Raw genomic sequence first — 21,797 nt, forward strand, 5'->3', positions numbered from 1 at the left:
TTACAATCTCCTAAAAAGATTAATTTTACTTTTACAGTGGAACTATTAGTAAAAAAGCCTACTTAATCAGCCATAGTTGAAAGGTAGGTAGCAGAAAAGAACATATCTGATGGACTTGATCACAAACAGAAGAAGCAGTTCTAGATTTGTTCTTGGCTCACTTGCAATAGCAATTTGGAAGCAAGCTGTTGAACGTCCCCAGGATCAAAGTGGCCATTTCAGTAATTTGCTATCTGTCTATAACATGGTCTTAGAGCTTTACTTTAACCACCACTGTGGACTTGGCTCTTGTCCTTTGCCACAGCTGCTCAGCCAACAGCTGCAACAGAATCCTGATTTGGATGAAGAAAATGTTTTGCCAACCTCTCACCAGCGTGAAACCTTCTCCGCTGCTGGGGCTGATCACACATTTCCTACTGTCCTCCTGGTCTCCCAGGATGCAGCTGCAGCACGCCATAACCATTCCCGGCTTTAAGGACAGCAGGCAAAGCTTAAGCAACTCACTGGAGCTGAGCAAAGACACTGCTTCCAGCTGCATGGACTCATAGAGGATTACACCACAGGCCTCAGTAAATACTGAGTACCACCAAAAAGATCTACCAGAGCTCATTTCAAGATGAAGAGGAAGCATTACCTTGCAGCTCATTCAACATCTACTCCAGAAACACATTTGGGAGAAACACCAGAAACACTGGCCTTTGGGAGAGATTCTGATTCCTGAAGAGAGACTATACTGCCACACAAGTGGAAAATTCAGCCGTAGCCTTTTAATAAGGGACCATTAACAATACTGAGGGCGAGAGAGACCAGCACACTTAAAAGCTGCTATTAGCACGTCGTGACTCTTGCTTGCTTAGCCAGCTTACTTCTGTAATTGGACTCTTGCTGTACAAACAAGATCGCTAGAGGGTACAGTTACTATCCATTTTTTTCCACAGATTTCCATTTCAGTGTGCTTCTGTGGTTACAAAGGAACTCAAGAACGGTCCTCCTGGACACAGGAGGTGGACTCCTGGACACAGGGCGAACAAGTAATTCGCTATGGAAAAGCCTCTACTGGCATTGTGGACAACGGTCTTTGTGCCACTAGAGTATGAAGCTGGAGGAAGCGCAAGCACACATGCTTCACGTCTTCTCCGCTCAGCCATACCTGTTGAGTGCCATGGTAACAGTTGCTCCTTGCTGCATCTCCTGAGATGCTGCCACTGCTGCTTCTGCCAATGATGCCACCGCCTGCGTGGCCTCTGATGCCTGCGTCGTCTGGATAGTCATCTCGCCCCCCTGTAGCGTTGCCCAGTTCTGCTCCACCTATTGGGGGAAAACAAACAAACAAACAAACAAAAAAAGGCTCTGGGATAGGAGGTCATCTCGTGAATGGATGGCGCTTCCTAAAATGAAGGAGCCAGATAGATTCAAGATGTCTTTGCAGAATCCTGCATGCGCTCTGAGACTCCAATCAAGAAAAAGGGCACCAGGGGAAGAAGGTGGGGAGCCACCTGTGGACACCTTTGGACCCTACAATCCTCTCTCAGCCATGAATTTCTAATCAGCCCATGATTCTAGCTGCTGTTCTCCATATGTTCCATTCTCAAACAAGAACCTGTGTTTTCTCACACGCATGGAAGGCATTTCCCATAAATGTTTGGGGCACCTCATCCTCCTTCAAACCCCTCTTTTTTAGCCATGTCCAGCACAAGCCTAGGCAGCGGTTAGATCGTGGCTGTACTCAGATCACGGTCTGTCAGTCTGGGCAGTTTATTAAGCAGCTGCCTTTCTGTGGAGCCTGGGATCCTAGCACTGTATCTACTTGTCTGCATCCATCTGCTGTCCTTTTGGGGAACAGACTGTGTTCCCATTTAGGGTTTATTTGTACAGCACTTTGCACAAAGCCATTTGAGTTCATACCTGGAATTTCTTTGTGCTGCACTAATACAACTAATAAAAGAAAATAGTAGAAGGAAAGTGCTCTGTTCATGTATTTTAGGCACTCTAAATTTCTTTACTTCAGACCTTTACATGGAGAGGGCTCATAACACTTAAAGATCACCCAGCCCTGGTTTCTCATTTTCCACTCAGTCCTTGCTTGTGCATTTGGGACTTCATAACTCATGAGACATTGAGTGTATGGTCAAAAGACCCACCAGGATGCAAAATAGGAAGCAGCGCTGGATCAAAAGACTAGAGAATCAGAGGATGAAGGCCCATCAACCGACAAATCCTAATGGTTGTTTTGCAGGAAGGTCTTTTCTCCCCTGTCTCTCTTCCCATCCCCATAAACATTACAGGCCACTCATCATCTTGCTAAGACCCTGGCACACACTAATAAGAAGATCACAGAAAGTGATGAAAAAAAACCCCTCAATTTGTTATAATGGAGAAAGCTAAATAGTCCATAGAAGCAGAGCTGGCTCAAGGCTCCTCACATAAGATGGTAGAGATCTCGAGAGTCAGATCAAGTTTGTGGCACTCATTGGCCATGCCAAAACAGAACTGAAGCGAGCCTGAGCAGGGAAGCATTTCCCACCGCCATGCACAGGGGGGAACAGACATACATTTTTTCAAATACATGGCAACACACATCTGAGTGATAAAGCAGGTCTCTGCTGTGATGTACAACGCCCCGCCAAGATGGCTAAGTCGTGTCAGAAAAGAGAAGGAGCAGGGCCTGCAGAAGAGGCAATTACCCGGACGCTTCTCCGTACTAAAGCGAAGGTTGTGCTGCTGAGATCTGAGCTAGCATCTCTGCTCTGTGCTGCTCTCTGTCAGCATCGCTCACTCAGAGCTAACCCAGATCTCCACCCAGCACCACGCTGCAGGACAAAAACGTATCCAGAGAGATTGCCAGCAGGCTGTGGATCTGACGGTATGGGGAGGTTGTACCCATTCACCAGTGTACGTTTACTTTCATATCTTTATTTTGTCCAAGATATCACTTAGGCATTTCATTCACACAAGAAAGCCGGGGAACGCAGGCATCCAACTCCTATTTGTGCCTTTGAAAATTTTCTTTCAGGTCTCAAGAGACACAGCTGGTTCTGCAAACCCTCAAAGCAGCTCTGAAAGTACTTCAAGGCCGCAGCCCCGAACACCAGGCTACGGCCCTTTGGTTCTCGGATAGAAATATGGTCTGGTGCTGAACAAAGCTGTTCTGCACTGCCACCTGTCGCCGCGAAAGCCCCATCCGCGCAGAGCGGAGCAGTCCGACCTCGGCACTCCTGCACGCAGACGCTCCTCGGCCAGAAAATCAGCGCGTAGCGAAGCGGCAGAAAACTACCTGCAGTCTCGCCCACTTAAAGGTGATCTTGGCAATGGGAAATAGGGTAAGAAAATCCCTTTAGCCATTTGTCTTTAAAAAACAAAAAAACACTATATATTGTTCCTTAATTAAAAAAGCAAAACAAAGTAAACGTGAAAAAAAAAAAAAGTATGAAAGCTTGAGTGTTTAGATTTAAGAGTCTCAAATGGCATGATCAAGTCCTCAACAGAAACAACTCCGCCAAGCTTTAAAGCCCTGGAAGAATAAAAGCAACAGTATGATGCTCTACAGTATCTCTTATTATCTCTACACTAATGTGCATTTATACAGCCCTCTCCGGGATTCACTTGCAAACCTCTCTAAAAGCTGCAGCAGAGAACCAGTCCCATTTTGTGCAGAGATCAGAGGCCAAGGAGTCCCACAATCTGCCCACAGCCACGCACTATCTTTTGCTGACCACTGGCTCAAAATATCCCAGACATCACTCCCAACACTGAATGACAAACCAGCACTGAGGATCGAAACCACACATGCAATTCAGCTACCCTATATGAGTACATCAATGTTTACTTGTGCAGCTCATTTAAGTCTCTATATCTGCTATAGCAGATCTCACAGAACAGCTAATCTATAGCAGATATCATAAAACTTATGAAGTTCAGCACTGAGGCTTTCATCATAACTTCACCCATACGTTCCTGAGTCAAAATGACTGCAGCTCAGCACTTTTTACTCCACATACAAAATTTCATACAGTGTTGTGTTCCCATTGATTGTGGTTAACACTGCAGGGTGGAGTAGCAAGGTTTGGTGTTTTCTGTGACCACTTAATTGTAGAAAATTTAACTTTATCAAAGTTCAGACAGGACAATTCTGCTCTGCACACAACGAGCGTGACCCAGATCCTTACCTCTCCATCAGTCACTGCAGAATAATTGACTTGTGCAACGGTAACTGTCGTGGGCAACTCTGAGGCATCAGCCAGCGTGGCAACTGTAGCACCAGTGCCAACCTACAAAAGTCAACAAAATGCAGCTGAACACATTTATTACTGCAGGAAAACATCCACGTAATTCAAGCAAAGGGACACTCAAATGCTTTCCGATTAAAAGGCATTGCACCTACAGAGAATAATAGTAAAGGGCAGAGCTCACAGAAAATACTGGGCTGCCTAGAAGGGCTGGGGAGGAAATCACACACTAGAACAACGTCAGTCTGTGGCAGCTTCCAGAGAGGACAGGGCCCAGGAGTAAGTTGTGCACAGCCCTCACAGGTGCCATCTCCTATGTTCCCATAGAAGACATCAGATTCTCCTTGATTCTCCCAGTGTCTCAAACAGCAGCTGCAGGACACCGCTGCTGTTCCCAGGTGTGAGCGTGGTGCTCAGGTGGAGCCAACACACTTCTCCCACCAGCTGGAAGTACTAAAAACCTCCTGAGCAGTCCTGGATCAGAACACCCTGTGTATCAGCCCTCGTTTATCATGCCCATTGCCTATCACTCACAGGGTCTCCCCTCTCCAGGCACTTGACAAACATTAGTTCATCCTCAACACCCCACTGGCTTTGGAAGTTACCTTGTCCCCTTTAACAGCTGGGAAAAGGCAAAGGCGGGGAGTCGTGCAGCTTTGTTTCTAAGGAGAATCAAACTACAAAAGCCAGGAAGTCAAGGGGATCTCAGGTGCCCAGCACCTAAGAGAACACTAGTCAAAGGCAAAATGTACATCAGCAGGTGAGCAAACAACCAGCTTGGCAAGTCTGCCTGGCCGCAGGGGCAGGGGGGAAGCACTGAAAAGCTTTCATTTGAAAAACACCCCATGTTTTTATCTTCAAGGCTGTGAGAACAGCCGACAGAAAATGACGTTCGAGACCACTAAAATTTTGATGCTCAAGATAGGTATATGGCTGGGCCAGTTTGGTACAAGGCAGCAGCAGAGGTTTAGAGATACGGGGGAAACCTAGGTTCAAATCCCATCCCCACTAGGAACTCCTGGGACGTTTCCAGAGAGCAATGAAATAGTCCACATCCTGGGCTGCCAGAACGTGTCTCCCCATAGAGGGAATGGGGAGAAAACAGCAGCACACCCTTCTGCCGGGGTCTCCTACTGTAAAACGGAGTAGGAGACATACTTACCTCGGGGGCATCCTGAGGATACATACATATTTGTTGTGTAGTACCTCATGTGTAAGAGTAGGATCAGGGGACACAGAAGTACCTAATGTCATAGATTAACATATGTTTGAAGCCATCAGCACTGTTAAAGAAAGACAGTCCCACCACCTCTCCTCTCATCACTCTGTCCCATTGCCACCACAGGTCTTGTGTGGTCACATGAGGAACTGTGTTGCTGTTTGTTAAACGGGTTAGTGAAACTCAGGTCAGATCCCAAAATTGCTTAATCAAGCAGTTGCAGAAATGCTTGCACTGTCATAAGGGAGGAAGCAACACGAGAGCAGTGGGTGGAAGCGGGAAAGAGAGATGATGGGACTGCTTCTTTGGGTGGGATTACTGGCTTAAAGAGGCCGGAAGACAAAGACAAAATTTCTGAAGCACAAGTTAAGCTACCAAAAGGAGTTTGTCCTAAACCACCTCCCAGACACTGGCAACTCTCTCGTGAGTCAGCAGTGCTGGAAGAGTGAAACCTGCAGGGTTTCGCTCACCTGGATGAGGGACACGGTGCCATCGGGGTTACTGAAGGTTTGTACCACTGTCTGTGACGGCACCAGGTGCGCTATACTGTGTGTGGCTGTGGTCTGCTGTTGTGTCTGCTGATCCTCAAACGCATAGAGAAGGTCCTCACGCCCATGCTGCTTGTAGCAGTTCTTCACAATAGTCCGCAACGCTTGGGTCCATGACACCTACCAGTAGAATTAGATGAGAAGAGTCAGTTAAAAAAAGAGTTTTCTGAACTACTTCAGTGGTGCTGTGATTTGCATGCTTATCTTTCGTAGGTTTTGAGTCCTTTTTAATAAATTCTTAATCAAAAAAACAACCCAACCCCAAACATAATCCCCCTCTCCTCATCTCCTCCGCTCCTCAAGACTCAGAAACCACCCCAGAGAGCTACTGCATTTCTGCGTAATGTTACAGAACAAGCACACCTGGCCAAGGAAAGGGGAAGTTTCTCAGTGAAATCTGTTTCTCAGGCTTCCAAGGAATTCTAATCAAGGGATTTGGTGTGACAACCAGAAAACTGCCCCTATCTAGGAAAGGGCCAACTGACACAGCACCATTTCCAGCCTTCCTAAGCACCCCTCCCCACCCAGCCAGAGGACGTCAGCTTGCAGAAGCATTGCCCTTGCACATCCAGGTAGATTTTTTTGATGATCTCCTTGTGACAGGTTGGTAGAAACATCACCTGCATACAGGATCCCTTGCTGTAACTCATACCCAAGACCTTTTCATCCAGTTCTCTCACTCCTTTTTTTCCTGGCTCCATTGCACATTACTGACTGCTTTCCTCTAAATGGAGAGGTCCCTGCTGCTCAGGATGGGATAGTTTCCTTCAAGGGCTTCACGAGGCCATGATGCAGGCTCTACAGAAAATGAACTGCATACTTGGAGAGTAGGCTGGCCTTAGGCTAGATCAGCTGCTTTACAAGGCCACAGAGATGAGCAGCTCCTGCAACTAGTGAAAAGGACACCACTGCAGAAAGAGAGATGGTTCAAATACATGCTCGTCACACAACACAGGCAGGGACAGAGCAGACTGAAGGTTATGCCTCTCATCTCATTGCTCTCCCATGCTGAATCTCTGACACGAAGTGAAGGAAGGGTCAATGCAGTAGGTTCCTCTGTCACTCAAGGGGAAAGCTATTCCCACAAAAACTGCTCCCAAGGCCCTGTGCTCAATTTGAAGGCAGACAGACATACAAAACGCACCCGCTGCTTCTGTTCCTCTGTGCGGACATCACTGCGAACGTTGGCCCATGGAATATCCTCGGGCCACCAGATGGGCTTGCAGCTCTCCTTGCCCCAGCCTGGTTTCCCGCGACCCGTGGAATACTTCAGCATCTCAGGGATGAACGCTCGCAGTTGTGCCTGCAACAAAGAGCATTAGAGGGTTGAGGGATTTAGGAACCCACATCTCTGGTGGTTTTGAGAGCCATATTACACAGTAATTACATTTCATTTCCATCCTGTTAGAACCATCAACTGGAAGATGCCTGAGCATCTCAGAAACATGAACAAATACTTTACTGCCATCTCCCAAGACTCAGCTGAGAATAGTTTAGGAGCATGTGGAAGAGCAGAAACAAAATTAAGTCAAGCAATTAGTAGGATAAGGCATGAACACACACTGTATTAATACACTTTATGGTTCAAACGCTACCATGAAGAGAGCTAACCAACCTGAAGGGGGAAAAAAAAAAATCAGAAAAGAAAAAAAAATCAGAAAAATGTCAGAAAAAAATTCACTCTGAAAGTCCCCACAGCCACAGGAACTCAGATGTGATTTGATGGACATTTTGCAGAGATGTTGCAAAGAGGACAGGGTTTCAGTGAGCCACTCTAACTTAAAAACACACACACGCACGTATACCTCCCCATCCCCGCACTTACAAAATGTTAACACTCACTGGACTCATTTTCTGAAACTTGGCCAGAGGGGGACAGCTTTCAACCTCATTATGCTTTTTCTTAGCACCCAGAAAAATGGGCCAACAAGCGACTGTGGGTTTTATAACGCTCTTGTTATTTGTACTGAGCACTGTCTGGAGTCTCAAGAAAAGGCTGCCTGAGCTTAAGCAGGCTCTGCAGGAACAGGGAAGCAGCGCTCATGGCCAGGTACGTCAAAGAACGGTACCTCCTAGCTTTGATGAGTTATTCGAGCTCTGCTCCCCTGGTGCGACAGTGCCACGAGGAGCCCCTGGGCCACCGAAGGCCCGGTGCCACCTGCTTGTTCAGGGCTGGAGAGCACAGCCCATGGGCTAGCATGGATGGGGCCAGCATGGATGGGGACTACCACAACATCAGTCGCAGCTAGCGGAGATCCTGGTCAGCTCAGAGGGGACTCCTCACGCGTTCCCGATCCTCTGACATACCTGTGCATTTGCCTTGCAACACATTCCTGCTCGAACGACACCGCGGCTCCAGTCTGGATACTATGTACATTTGCCTCAACGGTAAATCTACAAGTTTCTACAAGTTCCCTTTTCTCTGTTATCTTAGGCACTGGGTACTAAAGCCCCTCGTAACATCTGCTGTCAGATGGAGGGACAGAGGACTATTCCCGAGGAGCGGGAAAGCGCAGACTCTCTCTGCGGTCGTTGCAGAAAGCCTAGAGCCCCTCAGCACACTGCGAACGGCATCCGGGCTGTCAGCTGCTCTTTCCGAGGCGGGACGGGTCTGCAAAGGCAGATGCCCAGCGGTGAGATGTGACATGGGCCCTAGCCTACGCAAAGAGCAAATTGAAGGGTGTTTTAATACAGAAAACAACTTTCTTTGAACACTTGAAAATCCACCGGCTTGCCCATGCTCACGCGCAGGCACCATCAACCACTTCGGGGTCTTTTTTTTTTTCCAGCCCAGGCCAAGCCTGTCTATGACACAGCTTCCACATCCCTACCGTAGGGTCAAGCCACTCTGATACGCCTTGGGATCCCAGGTCGAGGGCCCATTTAGCCAGTCAAATAAACCTGCTAACGGTATTGAGTTGCCTGGTGCAAAAACAGTTAAAAGCTCCTTCCCAGAATCACTATCTGCAAGCCGGGCTCCTTGCTACCAGATGGATTAATTACTGGTCCTGGGGAGTTCAGCAGCTCCAGCTACTCAAGGCACTTGTTAAGGAGCGTTTGCCTTTAATCCGCCAGGGAGACAATCAACAGCAGCGTTACAACCTGCTCCAGCGCGAGGACTTCTCTAATTAGCACCATAACGAGACCGCAGCCGGGCAGCTCACACGGGTCTCGCGCAGGCTACGCATGGAGACAACGACCCCGCATCTCTCGGAGGAGCGCGGCTGGGAGGAAACCAGTGCCGCCGCTTCATCTCCGAGAGTTGCACGTTCTATCAACTCCGTCCAAGAAGCACCCAAAAAATCAAATCGCTGCTAAAAAAAAAAAAAAGACAACAGCTCGCTCCAGTTTCCACTGCTGTCAGCTCTGGAAAGAGCTTGTGTGAGCTCCAGCATGGGGGGTTTGAGAGAAGCTGCAAGAAATATTGCTTTGAAACCTTTGGTTTCAAGTCCAAGTGCCTTCTAAAGATTAACGTTAAACTAAAGCCTTAGAGATAATTCCACAATCCTGATTCTGCCATCTGCAGTGGCCCAAAGCACAGACAACTGCCCTGACGGGCCCCTGCTAGGCCTTGCTGCTGGGGGGCGGCATGGGAGAGGGTTTGCCAGCGTAATAAATTCACCCAAGCAAAAAAGACCCCGAGGATCAGCCTAGCTGCCCGCGGCACCCAGTCAGTGCAGCAGCTTAGGCCTCCTTACCACAGGGACCCAACCCAAAATTAGCGATCTGGCCAGTGCAACGAGCGGGAGGTGCCGCGGGGCGCTCGCTGCCCCAGCAAGGGTCGCTCGGACCGCGGAGCGCCCTGGCTGCGGAGCAAAGGCCGGGTTACGGCACAGAAATCGCCTGCTAGGCCAGCCCCATCGGCCACCCTGCTTACGCCTGCTGCTCCTCCTGCGCAGAAGCGTCCGACTACGGTTCTACGCTTTATGCAAATCTTCCTTCTCTTCCACCCCGAAAGCGTGGTAAAGTCATAAATAACAATTCCTGACTCGTCGTGTTTCTGAGGGGCATGTTTGGGGACCAGGCTGCACCTCCCGGGATCGGCAGCTGCTCTCCGGCGCGGGCCGGGCAGGAGCACCGGTCAGCCCGCGTCCGGGCGCTGCCGCTGCCCCCTGCTAAGACAACCTGGGAGCATCCCACCGAATCCGGTGAGCATTTTTTGGCGTGTGGCTTCTGCATACAGACTCACAACTCCATAAAGCTCTCTGCTCTGGGCGCTAAAAGGCTTTGCGCTGCAGTACGCAGGGGCCAAGCGGGAGTTTTGAGAAGGCAAGATCAAAGTTTCGTGGCAGCCTACCAATCACAGGGGGATAAGTAAAGGAAAAAGTCAGATTAAAGGACAAATGATCTGTTTTAGAAGTTGTTTATCCTTTTCTGGTGACCCCAGCAAGAGCTGAGCAAAGCACTGGCCTCAGCATTCGCCAGCCTCACTCCTTAATGAGACCAGCGAGCACCTGAGAACAAGCTCACGGACAAAATCGGCTCCGACACGTAGTGGCAAACTAGACAGAGTCTACGACGCAAAGCGATTTCTCCGTGTAATGGCTTCAGGGTCGCAGCCCCACTGCACTACCGTTCTCCCGCACCTCTCAGGCGGGTGACGCTCTCTATTCACGAGTTTATAGAAACATCTTTGCATGGGTCAGTAAAGGTTTTATTTCCCTCGAGGCCACCAAGGAAGCAGGGCAATTAAAAGGAGAGTTATTTTCCTCTCCTCTTCGAGGAGCTAGCGCCCGTGCCACCTGCCTGCCGGCACCTGCAGCTGCTCAAAGCAGAGGCCCCCATTTTCCACTCCCCTTAATTGCGCTGCCCAATTTGTATTTATAAATATTTCCGTTTTCCCCAGGGCTTTGCACAACTTAGTTGAAAGAGCTCATTTCTTGTCAGCAAACGCAAAGAACTGTATCTGTAGTTCTGGGAATCGAGATTCCTGCAGCAAATGGCAGCATCACCAGCTGCGCAACAGGTTGCAGCGATTTTGGAGTCAGCGTTATCGGATGCTCTTTCAAACCGGCGCATTTCAAATTGCCATTGCGGCAGAGAAACGACCGCACCGTGGCTTCATGTTATTCAGCATATCTGTGTTTTGTTTCTATTTAAAAAGTTTGTCCCTGAGTCTGGCAAGGACTATACAGCCATAGGAGCTGGAGCCTTTCAGCAACAAAATTATCACCTAAGTTCCACCGTCTTTACTCCTTGAAAATTTTACAGGGACGAAGACCCGCTGGGTTGTGAAAATCTGCCCACGAATTTGCAGTCCTGCCAGTTAAATGTACTGCTTGACCCTCAAACGGCCCGCAGCCACCCGAGGATCTCAAAGCGCTTTAATAACATTTACAGAAAGCCATCTCTATAGCACGCGCGGGGAAACCGAGGCCGCGCAGCGCCGGGTGTAGTCGCACAGGCACAGGAGAAGGGCTAAACATCAGCAATGGCCCGTCGCAGCGGGCACCCACCCCGCAGCGGCTCTGCTAAGCGGGGAAAGGGATGGTTAGGCGAACTGGGCACACAAAAGCGTGGAGTCTGTCCACAGCTTTGGAGAAACCTTCTTCGCAGGCTGTTTTCAGTCACCACGTCGCCCCGCACAGATGAACGCTACTCCTAAGAAGACGCTTGGTTTAGCGCAGTGCCCCATGGAAGGAGAGGCTCTGAGTTGCTGTGCTGTTGCATCAGCAGTTTGCACACTTGCTCACGGAAGTTCAGAGCCGAACACGGGGGAAAAAAAAATCATTCCTCATTTAACAGAGCTGCAAGAAGCCTAGAGATGCAGGAGGGTTGTGTGTGGGACTGGCTAGCAAAGCCCCGGTGCTCCAGGTCAATAGTCCTTCTTCGCTTAGTGGTGACCTCCTCCACTCCATCTCACCCGGCATCTGTGTCCTCACTATTCTGGGTGCCACACAAAGACGGTCAACTCTTTGGGGAAAGCGGGCTATTTAACTTATGTCAGGCATATTCTCCATCCTAGAGCAGTCTTCCCTGGACTGAGGAAGACTGGATTCAGCTTCTAAAAGGGATCTTGCATCTTCCATCACAGCTACAGAAAAAAGCCCTTGCCAGCAGTGCAGAACGAGCACCTAGGACTGGAGAACTGCCTCCCACACGGAGGCACAGAGCAGTCAAATGCCAGGAGCAACTTAGCTAGGCCAAACCTTTGTGCAAGATTTCCTGAAGACCAAGGCCATGTCATGTCTAGAAGGAAAAAAACTGGTTTTCTTTTCAACTTAACATGAAAAATATTTGCATTTTATTTGTAGAATTTAGGAGTGGAGGTTGTATAGCCATGCCTGGAGGGGAAGTAGGAAACACCTAAGCAATCCTTGATGTTAAAATATTTAATTTCCATCTCTATCAAAAAAAATAAACAATATGCACTATAAATCTAGTTGAAGGCTTCTCTGAAGTGACAGCTTGTCACTTTTATTGCTGTTTTGACAGCATATGCAATATTAACAGCCAAATGGTTGACAGATCTTTTTATTGGCCTTTTTATATATGTGCACATATTCTGTGCATTGAAAACCAACTAAGTTTCTCAGATATGTTATTGTACTGCAATAAACCTCACATCCTGGATCTCATCCATCCACCTTCACTTCTAGTCTCTCCTTTCTTCGCACCACTCTACTAGCAACAGCGCTTTTTCTTTGTTCCTTCCTCAGAGCCCACGTGTATCTTCTACTTCATTACTCATACCGCACTAGGACAGCCTCCCTCTGCCGCAACAAATCTTAATTTTAATGACTCTTTTCCCCTGTTTTAAGTCCTGGGCACTTCTTTTTCTTTTACTTAGGCTTCATTACTACAATGATGAGGCCATACAGAACTTGGATACCCCAAGTGTTTTGTTCGCTAATATGAATAACAGAACTCAGAGCTACATACCCATGTACACTTAGTGGTCTTCCATTTTACTCTAAAGTACTTTGGGAAACTGCTAATGCCCCCAAACAAGCAGCTCTCCTCTGAGGCCAACTGCAGATCCCACCTTCCACAGTGGCTTACAAAACTAGCAACTAAGTTTTGCCTTGTGTCGTCATGGATCAGAAACAGGATCTGTTATGCCTCAGCGAAGGTGCAGTAGATTTCTTTGTAAAATTGTATTAAAAGTGTGAGCTTATCTGATTATACCTAAGTGTGGAAACTGGTGTTTTGACCAGAATGTGATCTTTCTGTAGAGCACATTGGAAAGTAGCACATCTTTGGTCTCTCACAGTGTCTCTGTCTATGTTATCCAAAGTCCCCCTGACCTTTCCATCTTTCTGCTCCCTCTTCGCCTGAAGAACCTGGCTTTCAGGGTTTAAAATGTGTTATGGTGCATCAGACTGAGTGTACCCAGAGCCTCTTGCATAGCCCACCAGGCCACGTTCGGGTTCTGCACCCCAGGGAAGAAGATTTCCCAACAGCTGATCCCTCCCATGCCAGGGAATCTTCCCTCAGGGGTCTTCTTCCCTTTGCCCTAGCAATAACGAGATCTCACACCAGCAAAGGGCTGGGCCTGGAGAGAACGGGAGTCCTCTGCTTCCCTAGGCTAGATGACTCCCTGCCTCCATCAGAAGTAACTCACTCAGCCCCTGTTCCCAAAGGGAGAAAGCAGGGTTTGAGCTGGACTTAAACAACTGGAGCAGAGAGGAGCTTGCCCATCTACATCAGAAAGAGGAGGAGGGAACAAACTAAGCGTACAAGGAATGTCCAAGGAGGATAAACCAAAATGATACTCTGCTCACACTCCACAGGACACCTTCTTGACCTCAATGCCTGAAAATCATTGCAAAGTGCAGGACAAAAAGCTTCTCTGTTCATAATTTATGGGAGGTGACAAAAACAGCTCAAAGGGGAATGTCCCCAGCAGCCTGAGCTCTAGTCCTCAATGACATCCCTACAGTTTCATGTAGAAAGTAAGTACCAATGACAAAGCTTCAAATTTAACTACTGCCTGAACTCCTATAGTCCCATGGGAAAAAAGAGATGAAATGCAACCCCTGGAGACGCAGACAGAAGCTCCAGTGCAAAATACCAGGATTTGACTGTAAGATGCCAAATCTCTTCTTTGGTTCTTCCAAGCTTCCGTCATGTCTGGCTGCTTACCTGGGTCATCTTGTCCACTGAGACAGGAATGCCATCGATGGTGAGGGGCGGCAGCTCCGAGTTAACCTCCTGAGGCGCAGGGGCGTGCTCTGCTAGTGCGGACTCCAGGTCTTCCAGAATCATGCTCTTGTACTTGCGTACCTGTGGGGAATCGTTAAGCTCAGGTAAACAAGGTAAGGAGCACCAGGAGAGGTAAGGGTGCTAGGTAACGGGAGGCAGGGCCAGCCACCTTCCCCAAGGTGCTGCAGAACAGAAGGAGCAAACAATGCCAAGCTGGTAAGTAAAAATACCCAGCGGCCCTGAAGACTTGGCTGCATCAAAGAGCTGATGATGAAACACCAGGTAACACTGGCAAGTGGAAGTATTTAGGGGATTTAGAGAAAAGTTTGGGAGCAAGACCCATCACAGTCAGGAACTGCTCCATTTTCTGTTGGTCTATGGCAAGGTGCAAGCTCTGAGAGCAGAGCTGATTTCAAACACATCACCACTACCTGTCCCCGCTGAATTCAATGGCACTCCTGTAATCTCCAGCGGAGAGGGGGCTGCCTCTAACATATGTTGCACAGGACTAAGGCTTGGAGAAGCTTAAGCTTCAATCTAGATTAGCGTGACACAACTGGCCCATAAGCTGGCTACCAGGGGCAGGGCCCACCAGTTCTTTCTTTCCTCCTCCAGCTACTAGGGCTGATAAGGAAGGACCCACATCCTAGGCATTAACACGCTGAAAAGTAGCTGCTTCAGGTGCAGGCACCATGCAGACACCCACTCAACTTCCAACACAGAAGCGGTGAAAGGGAAAATTTCAATCAAGGATATTCAACTCTGGTGAGACGTGCTAAGTAATCTATATTTATGCAGAGAAGACAGGTCTAGGCTCATGTCCATACAATTTGAACTCCTATTTCTAGGGTTTTAAATGTGACATTTAGACCGCTACCAGGCTTGCACAGCTGCCTTGAGCCATAACAAAACCTGCAGAAAGGACGAGCATTTCATTATATTTTTTCCTAGGACCACCTACCACATTCTCCAAGGGTGCAGCACCAAATACTTTAAAGACAGGATTGGGCTTGGAGGGAGAGATGCACAAAACGATGGCCTGCTGCCCCACTCTGGTGGTGTACTCATCCAGCGTGGCTCGGAGCTTCCTGAAACAGAGGCACAAAACAGTCAGTCGGTATCAGCTGAAAGCCCAGTCCAAATGCAACCTTTCACATTAGAAACTCCCTTTCCTAATGCTACTCATTCACAAACGAGGTGAGAAGAGCAGCCCCAGTTGGTCAATTCTGATTCCTCTGCTCCCGCAAGCCTGCCGTGTTCCCTTCAGTCACACAGCAGCTCAGATATCAATTATTCCCACTCCCCTCCATTCTTTCATTGATGTAAAAAGTAAAGGGAGATCAACTCAGCTGCAAAACTAAGGACAGCAAGGGCCTGCCATATCTGCTCAGTCACAGACCAAGAGTATCAGGGATAGAAAGTTCTAAGGTAGAGAACTCAAAATGTTTTAACAAAAGAGGACTTCAATCACAAGTTATTTGACATTCAGCCTCAGAAGAACACAATGCAACTGGCTAGTCCTACTCAAACCAGAGCGGTGAGCATTCAGCTGACAACTACATGCCAGGCAAGAACAAGAAATATTGCAACAGCTAACTGCAGGAAACTCGTGTATTCAGACACCTGCTACATCAGCAGGTCCCTTTGGGATGATCTCTCCATAGGAAGAACCATCATGCCCTTTCCTCCTCTTATTAACTTTTAAACAGTACAAGAGAACATGTCACAAACTTTGGCAGATATTCATAAAGCAAGAGCAAAGTAGCAGAAATCACTACAAAACTTCAGGATTGCCATGAGGTGACAATTTATGAGTTATCCTGGTCATTTCAGAACCTCCTGGGAACAGCAGACACTTTGCTAAAAGGCACCAACACCACCACCAGCTATGCAAAGATCCCAGAATCAGAAACAGCAGCTTCCCATTTGATTCACAGTAGTGCAAATATCAAGTACAAACATTTTAAACTGATCAGAGCGCACAAAGACGATGCATTAGTCTGTATTTTACAAGTCACCTGTAAGTGCATGAAAGGAGAAGAAACAATTCATTTACAGAGGAGTTTCTTTAAAAATATATTGGCTACATTTCAAGAGAAAACAACACTTGCTTTTCAGAAACACTGCAATAAACGTGGCTGGATCAGGAATGTTGGGGAAGGAAGGAAAAACAGAGCGGACCTTTAAAAGAGGGAATCCACTCCCAGTGAATATTATTCAACACTAACCCTATATTTCTTTTCAGCTTGATCACGTGCAAAGGGTGTTTTATGATTCAGCGGGATGGGTAAGCAGAATATAACGAAACCAACTTCGTTTCTCAACAACTTTACAAGAGCTATAATAGGAAAGAAGGAGAAAAGGTGAAACTGGCCATTATTATTCCAGTGCATTAAGTGTGCAGGCAGGGGGAAGGAAGCCAGCAAGTAACAGGGAGTGACAAAACTTCAAACTTTTCTCAGATAACTTAATTAAAAACAAAACACTTTTCAAAAAGCAAAAATTGCCTTGTTCCAAAGCCTTCTAAATGGGATCAGCCAGTATTTAGAAACGTTTCAGGAAGACACAAATGCAGATGATCTTTACAGGCTTGTGGAAAATCTGTGCAGACACATCAGCACCCATGTTCCTATCTAGCCATCAGATGGGCAGAAACTCCAGAGCACTTGTAATGCAACGCCTGCTGAAGGGCTAAATAAGTTTGCTGACCACAGACCGAGAGGTTCTGTAGTTTCTGAAGCTAGAGAAGATCCGGTTCAGCATGGACAGGCATTTCCCCTCACTTCTTCCTCGCCCGTGTACTACGGGCTGGGTCACTCTTCAGCATGGACCTCGCGCAGCCACAACAGGCTCTGCTGGCAAAGGGGACTCAGGTACACACACCACATTTATTCACGTCTTGTGGAACGACTCAGAAGGATCATTTCATAACGCAAAAAAGACATCCTTCGTTAGGGAGGTATGTCCCCTGTGTCACGCCAGAGCTGGGATATGGCTGTAGCTCCAGATTCTCAGGATTGCTGTTGTTAAAGCCACTAAGACTATCTGATAAGGTGAGGTTACCCTGACAGACCTGACTTGTGACGAGTTGGGATTAAAACAGAATGGCGTATTCCACCAGAATGGTCACGTCAGTCCAGTGGTCACAATACCACATGAAAGATGAGTATTTGATCTGCAATTTGATCCCTTTCTGCACATTAAAATACAGCTCTTGGGTTCCAGAAGATGCCAAAAAAAGCCCCAAGTTGAGCAAGTTCCGGACAGCACATGGTCTCATCACGAATGGCACTGGGAAGGCCTGAGGACACAGACCAAGGTGACAACGTGCTGGCAGGAGTCCTTACCGTAGCAAACGTGTCTGCTGCCTCTTGCGGATCGACGGGTTGGATTCAAAAACATGTGGTCGTTTTCGTTTTTTACCCGTTGCGACGGCAGCAGCTGCTGCCATTCCCACAGGGCCTGGAACCAAAGCACAACGGGTGAATCAGTGTGCACAGCTCAGGAACTGGCCGGAAAGGACTTCACCGCTGCCCCCGGGACGGTCCCGAAGCCCAGCTCAGAGGCCTCCCCACCAGCCCAGAGTAACCCGAGTTCCCTGCCGAGCTCCCTCCTCTCCGGGACCGGAGAAGCATATCAAAAAGCTCCATTATCCCAACCAGCAAGCCTAGGGTCAGTCTCAGGTGGAAGTCACATATTTCACTCCGGAGTTCTCCTCATAATCACATAATTATATATTTGGAGCTGCCTGTCTTTGCAACACCACAGAAAACTCCCAAGTGCTCCGAGAGTTGAAATAACGGACTGCAATGTAGGAGATCCTGGCAGCAGGGTGAAGAGTTGAGGTACAGAAGCATGAATCCTGCTCAGACACCTCAACTCCAGCCTTAGGAGCCCAAGTTTCTCCCCAGGGATTAATGACCAGCTCTGATGGGAAAGGAACTGTAAATCCAGAGTAACAACAAGCAGTAGCTGTTAGTCCCAGGAAATGTCCCACACCGAGACTGTCACTGGACAAAAAAATAGAGAAAGCTGAACACTTCTCTTTGTAGGGTGATGCAGTTGCAGCTTGTATATATATACGGGCATCTACATAGAGAGGTGTCAGGTAACTGAGAATGTCCCTATGAGGGACAGGCTGTCCCCATCACAGCTCCTCGGGCTCCAGCGAACCTCGGCCACCAAGACCGTGGGTGCGCGGGGCCCATTTGCAGCTGGCATTGCCCCGACGGCCCTCCAAGAACAGCAGCGACCGCGGCAGGGCAGCGCTATTGCTTTCACGACCAAGCTTCAGACACATAACGTGTGGTTGGCTGTACTTCTGCTAGCAACCTCCAGAAACGAGTGCGGGGTTGGAGTCAGGAGCCCTGGTGTCTAGGACAGGCACGTGGACCTGCCCTTGACCCAGAGCAGAGCTCAGTTGTGCTTCGTTTCCCTGTACATCAAAGGAGATGGACCACGTCGGGTGTCATACAAGCATGGTATCACTATGTGTAAAGAAGATACAGCTGCTGGGTCAGGAAGGCCTAAGCTACTGCTTGCTGGAAGCCGGGAGCTTCCAGGAGTGGTGTCATGCCTTTTCTTTAGGCAGCTGCTCCTAGACATGGGATATGATGCTAGGCAGACCTCTGGGCTGACCCTAGAGAGCCTTTTTTTGCTAATCACTAACTACCTGAGCACTTCTCATGAGGGGCATCTCAACCACCCCAGCGTACCGATTCAGTGATCCTGCGCGCTCAGCGCATAAAAGTGTTGCTCCCGTGAAAACCGCAAAAACATTCCTCTCCCACGAGCGAGGAAGCGCCGGGCTCAGCTCGCAAGGCTTGCAAGGAGGCCACCGAGGGAGCCCGTCCACGTGGCGCCGGGGCCGTGGCTGCGGCAGCGCTGCCGCCCGCTGCCTGCTGCGGGAACTGCAGCCGCGCTGCCTGCACCGGGCAACCGGGGGCTGCCCTCGGCCTGGCTGGGCTCAGGGGCAAGAAAAGAGGGGAAAAAAAGGGGGGGGGGGGAAAACTCCAAAAAGCCCGGAAAAAAAAGCCCAGAAAAAAAAAGCCCAGAAAAAAAAATAGCCCAGAAAAAAAAAAAGCCCAGAAAAAAAAAAAAGCCCAGAAAAAAAAAAAAGCCCAGAAAAAAAAAGCCCAGGAAAAAGGAAAAGCCCAGAAAAAAAAAAAAAGCCCAGAAAAAAAAAAAGCCCAGGAAAAAAAAAAAAGCCCAGAAAAAAAAAAAAGCCCAGAAAAAAAAAAAAGCCCAGAAAAAAAAAAAGCCCAAAACGCGCCCCCCCCCCCCCCCCCCCCCAGTCTCCCAATCTCTCCCCAAGAACTGCAGTTGGAGAAAGATGGGGTGTGAGGCTGGAGGCTCGGAGAGCCATTGGTGACCACGAGGCTACAAGAGCTAAGGAAGCCCGCGCAGAGGCGGTGGAGGAGCCGGAAGAGGGATCTCATGCGGTCACACCGCCAGACAAGGAGCCTAGGTGCGACTGCTGCCGCTCACACAGATTTCACCTCTCCGCATCAGGCCAGTCTCAAGGAGGGTCACACTGGGTTATTTTTGCATTTTTTTTTTTAATTTGGGGATGAAATACGCTTGCTCTTTGACATATCTGGCATTTCAGAACCCTTTCCAGAAGCAGCATGTACCAGCAGCCTTTACATTGTACAAGCTGCTCTCTTACTCCCAGGACCTCCGTATTACGCACAAATAAAGCGACGAGGCTCAGCTCAGCAACGCTCGGCAGCCGGCAGACCTCGCGAGGAAGCGCTATTAAGGCCAGAGCAGTACAGAAACACCCACCGCATCCTATCTGGCAGAAGGATCACCCTGTTGCCCTGTGGCCCTCCAGCGCTGCTCGCGATCTCGGTACAGACGATACGTTGGGTGGACAGCACTGAGCGTCCCGCCGACCTTACCTGCTGCAGCCAGGTGGGCGGTGACCTCGTCGGCAGCCGTGGAGTTGAGGATGTCCGAGTCATCGTAGGACGTATCCTCCGGCGAAGACGGCGAGTCTTCGTCTGCGCTCAGCATGCTGTGCTCTGTGTAGGTGGCCACATGGACCTGCTGCACCTGCTGGGCCACTGCGTGGGCCTCGATGGTGGCCATGTGTTCTGTTTGGGTCACCCCGTGTTCTTCCATTAACAGCTACTGTCAAGGGAGACAAAATATGGCAAAACAAGGGTTATTGACACTGATGGACCATAAGGGAGGGCAGCTGAAGGTTTCTGAGCCAGCTGGATGAGCAGGCTGTGACCACGAGGGAACAGAGGTTACCTTCCCCATGGCAGTGCTCTTCCAAGAGAGGGAAACGACGACTGCACCAGCAGGCAGATAAGAAACTTGAAGTTTAAGACATAGCACCCAGAGGCAGTCACCTTTGCTTGAGGAAAGGTCTTTAAGTATTTAGTAACCCTGAAACTATGAGACCCTCCCCGCCACATATCAAAAGGTCTGATCAAAGCTGGAACTCATTTTTTGCCCTTGCCAAGATCTGGCTTTAAGATGGTCAAGGGCAATACGAAATCTCTCTTCTCCAACCTCAATAGCTCAGGACGCAAATTAGGATCAGAATACAGAAGTTCACTGGCAGCAAGTTGTGTTCTAGAGACTGCTTTCATTGCATTTCTTGTTTAGCGTCCGGAAGCAGGCAAAATCATTATAACCTAAGCATAAACATTACATAAAGCACATTTATCAAATGTATCTGGTGGTAAACCACTGAGCAAAGTAGCAGCTTACATAGCAGAGCACTGGATGATGCTCCATGAACATAAATCTATCCAGAGGGAACAAGACTAGAAATGCACAGGGATTTTCAGCGTGTATCTTCCATACTCTTGTGGAAGAGGAACAGTACACCCTGATATATTCTCCAATCACATTAGCAGAATTAGCACATCAACCCGCAAAAAAAAAAAAAAAAAAAAAAAGAGTCCCTCAAAACCACAGGGTGAACAGCAGAAGAACAGAAATGGCTCGTTGTAGGGAACGACAAAACGTAGCCAGAAAATTCTAAAACAAGGAGACATAACGGCACAGCATGGGGACACAGCTTGTGGAGACAACTGCATGCTGCATACACAACTCCCAACTTAATGCAAGCATTCCTGTGCTTAAATTATAGTTGTGTAACATGTTGTAGCTTAGTTGTCATTCTTATAAGACAACACAACAGTATATGGCTTGCATTTGTATCAGACAAGCACAGATGCCCACAGCAGGGATGTAAGCGGACTAATACTCTCGCAGGCCTTGAGCCCTTTGCCAGAGAAACCCTGAGCATGTTCAGCAGTGCTCTCAGTGCTCTCATTCTCAGCTGCGAGCGCTCGCGGTACAAGTCAGCCCTATTGCATCACACCAGTGTGACTTTTTGGACCTCTGATCCCATAAGTAGAGCCACCAAGTGCAAAACTTTTGACTGACACACTTTTCCTGAAAATGTACTTATGACTCTAAGGGGAGAGAGCTAGAAGCACACACAGAGGGACAGAGTGGTCCCAAATGCATGGATGGTTGAGTAACAGCACTGTGAACTCAAACAAGACATGCCACCACATACAGCTTTGTATCTCAGAAGTGTAACTCCTATTCTTATCTATACGCTGTCATAAATACATGACACTTTGCAAGCAACTAAAATGACAACAACTCTGACCTGAAAAAATAGTCATC

The 21,797-nt window shown here is 48.4% G+C and overlaps 1 protein-coding gene across 4 annotated transcripts in view; it reads right to left on the reverse strand.

Moving 5' to 3' along the window:
* The window catches only part of NRF1 (nuclear respiratory factor 1), a 67,172-nt gene that overhangs the window by 27,107 nt on the left and 18,268 nt on the right, over positions 1-21,797 (reverse strand). For 2 of the 4 annotated variants that reach the window (XM_067317593.1, XM_067317590.1), the window contains exons 2-9: positions 20,042-20,273; positions 17,486-17,600; positions 15,100-15,226; positions 14,079-14,219; positions 7,138-7,296; positions 5,916-6,113; positions 4,167-4,268; positions 1,151-1,308 (exon numbers count right to left, since the gene is read on the reverse strand). In XM_067317593.1, the coding sequence (XP_067173694.1) occupies positions 1,151-1,308; positions 4,167-4,268; positions 5,916-6,113; positions 7,138-7,296; positions 14,079-14,219; positions 15,100-15,226; positions 17,486-17,600; positions 20,042-20,264 (1,223 nt within the window). In that variant the 5' untranslated portion in view covers positions 20,265-20,273. Of the gene's footprint in view, positions 1-1,150; positions 1,309-4,166; positions 4,269-5,915; positions 6,114-7,137; positions 7,297-14,078; positions 14,220-15,099; positions 15,227-17,485; positions 17,601-20,041; positions 20,274-20,399; positions 20,598-21,797 lie in introns of those variants that run through there. The other 2 variants (XM_067317592.1, XM_067317591.1) reach the window with 2 other exon arrangements.

Source organism: Apteryx mantelli, chromosome 1 (genome assembly GCF_036417845.1).
Source record: "Apteryx mantelli isolate bAptMan1 chromosome 1, bAptMan1.hap1, whole genome shotgun sequence".
Taxonomy (NCBI): domain Eukaryota; kingdom Metazoa; phylum Chordata; class Aves; order Apterygiformes; family Apterygidae; genus Apteryx; species Apteryx mantelli.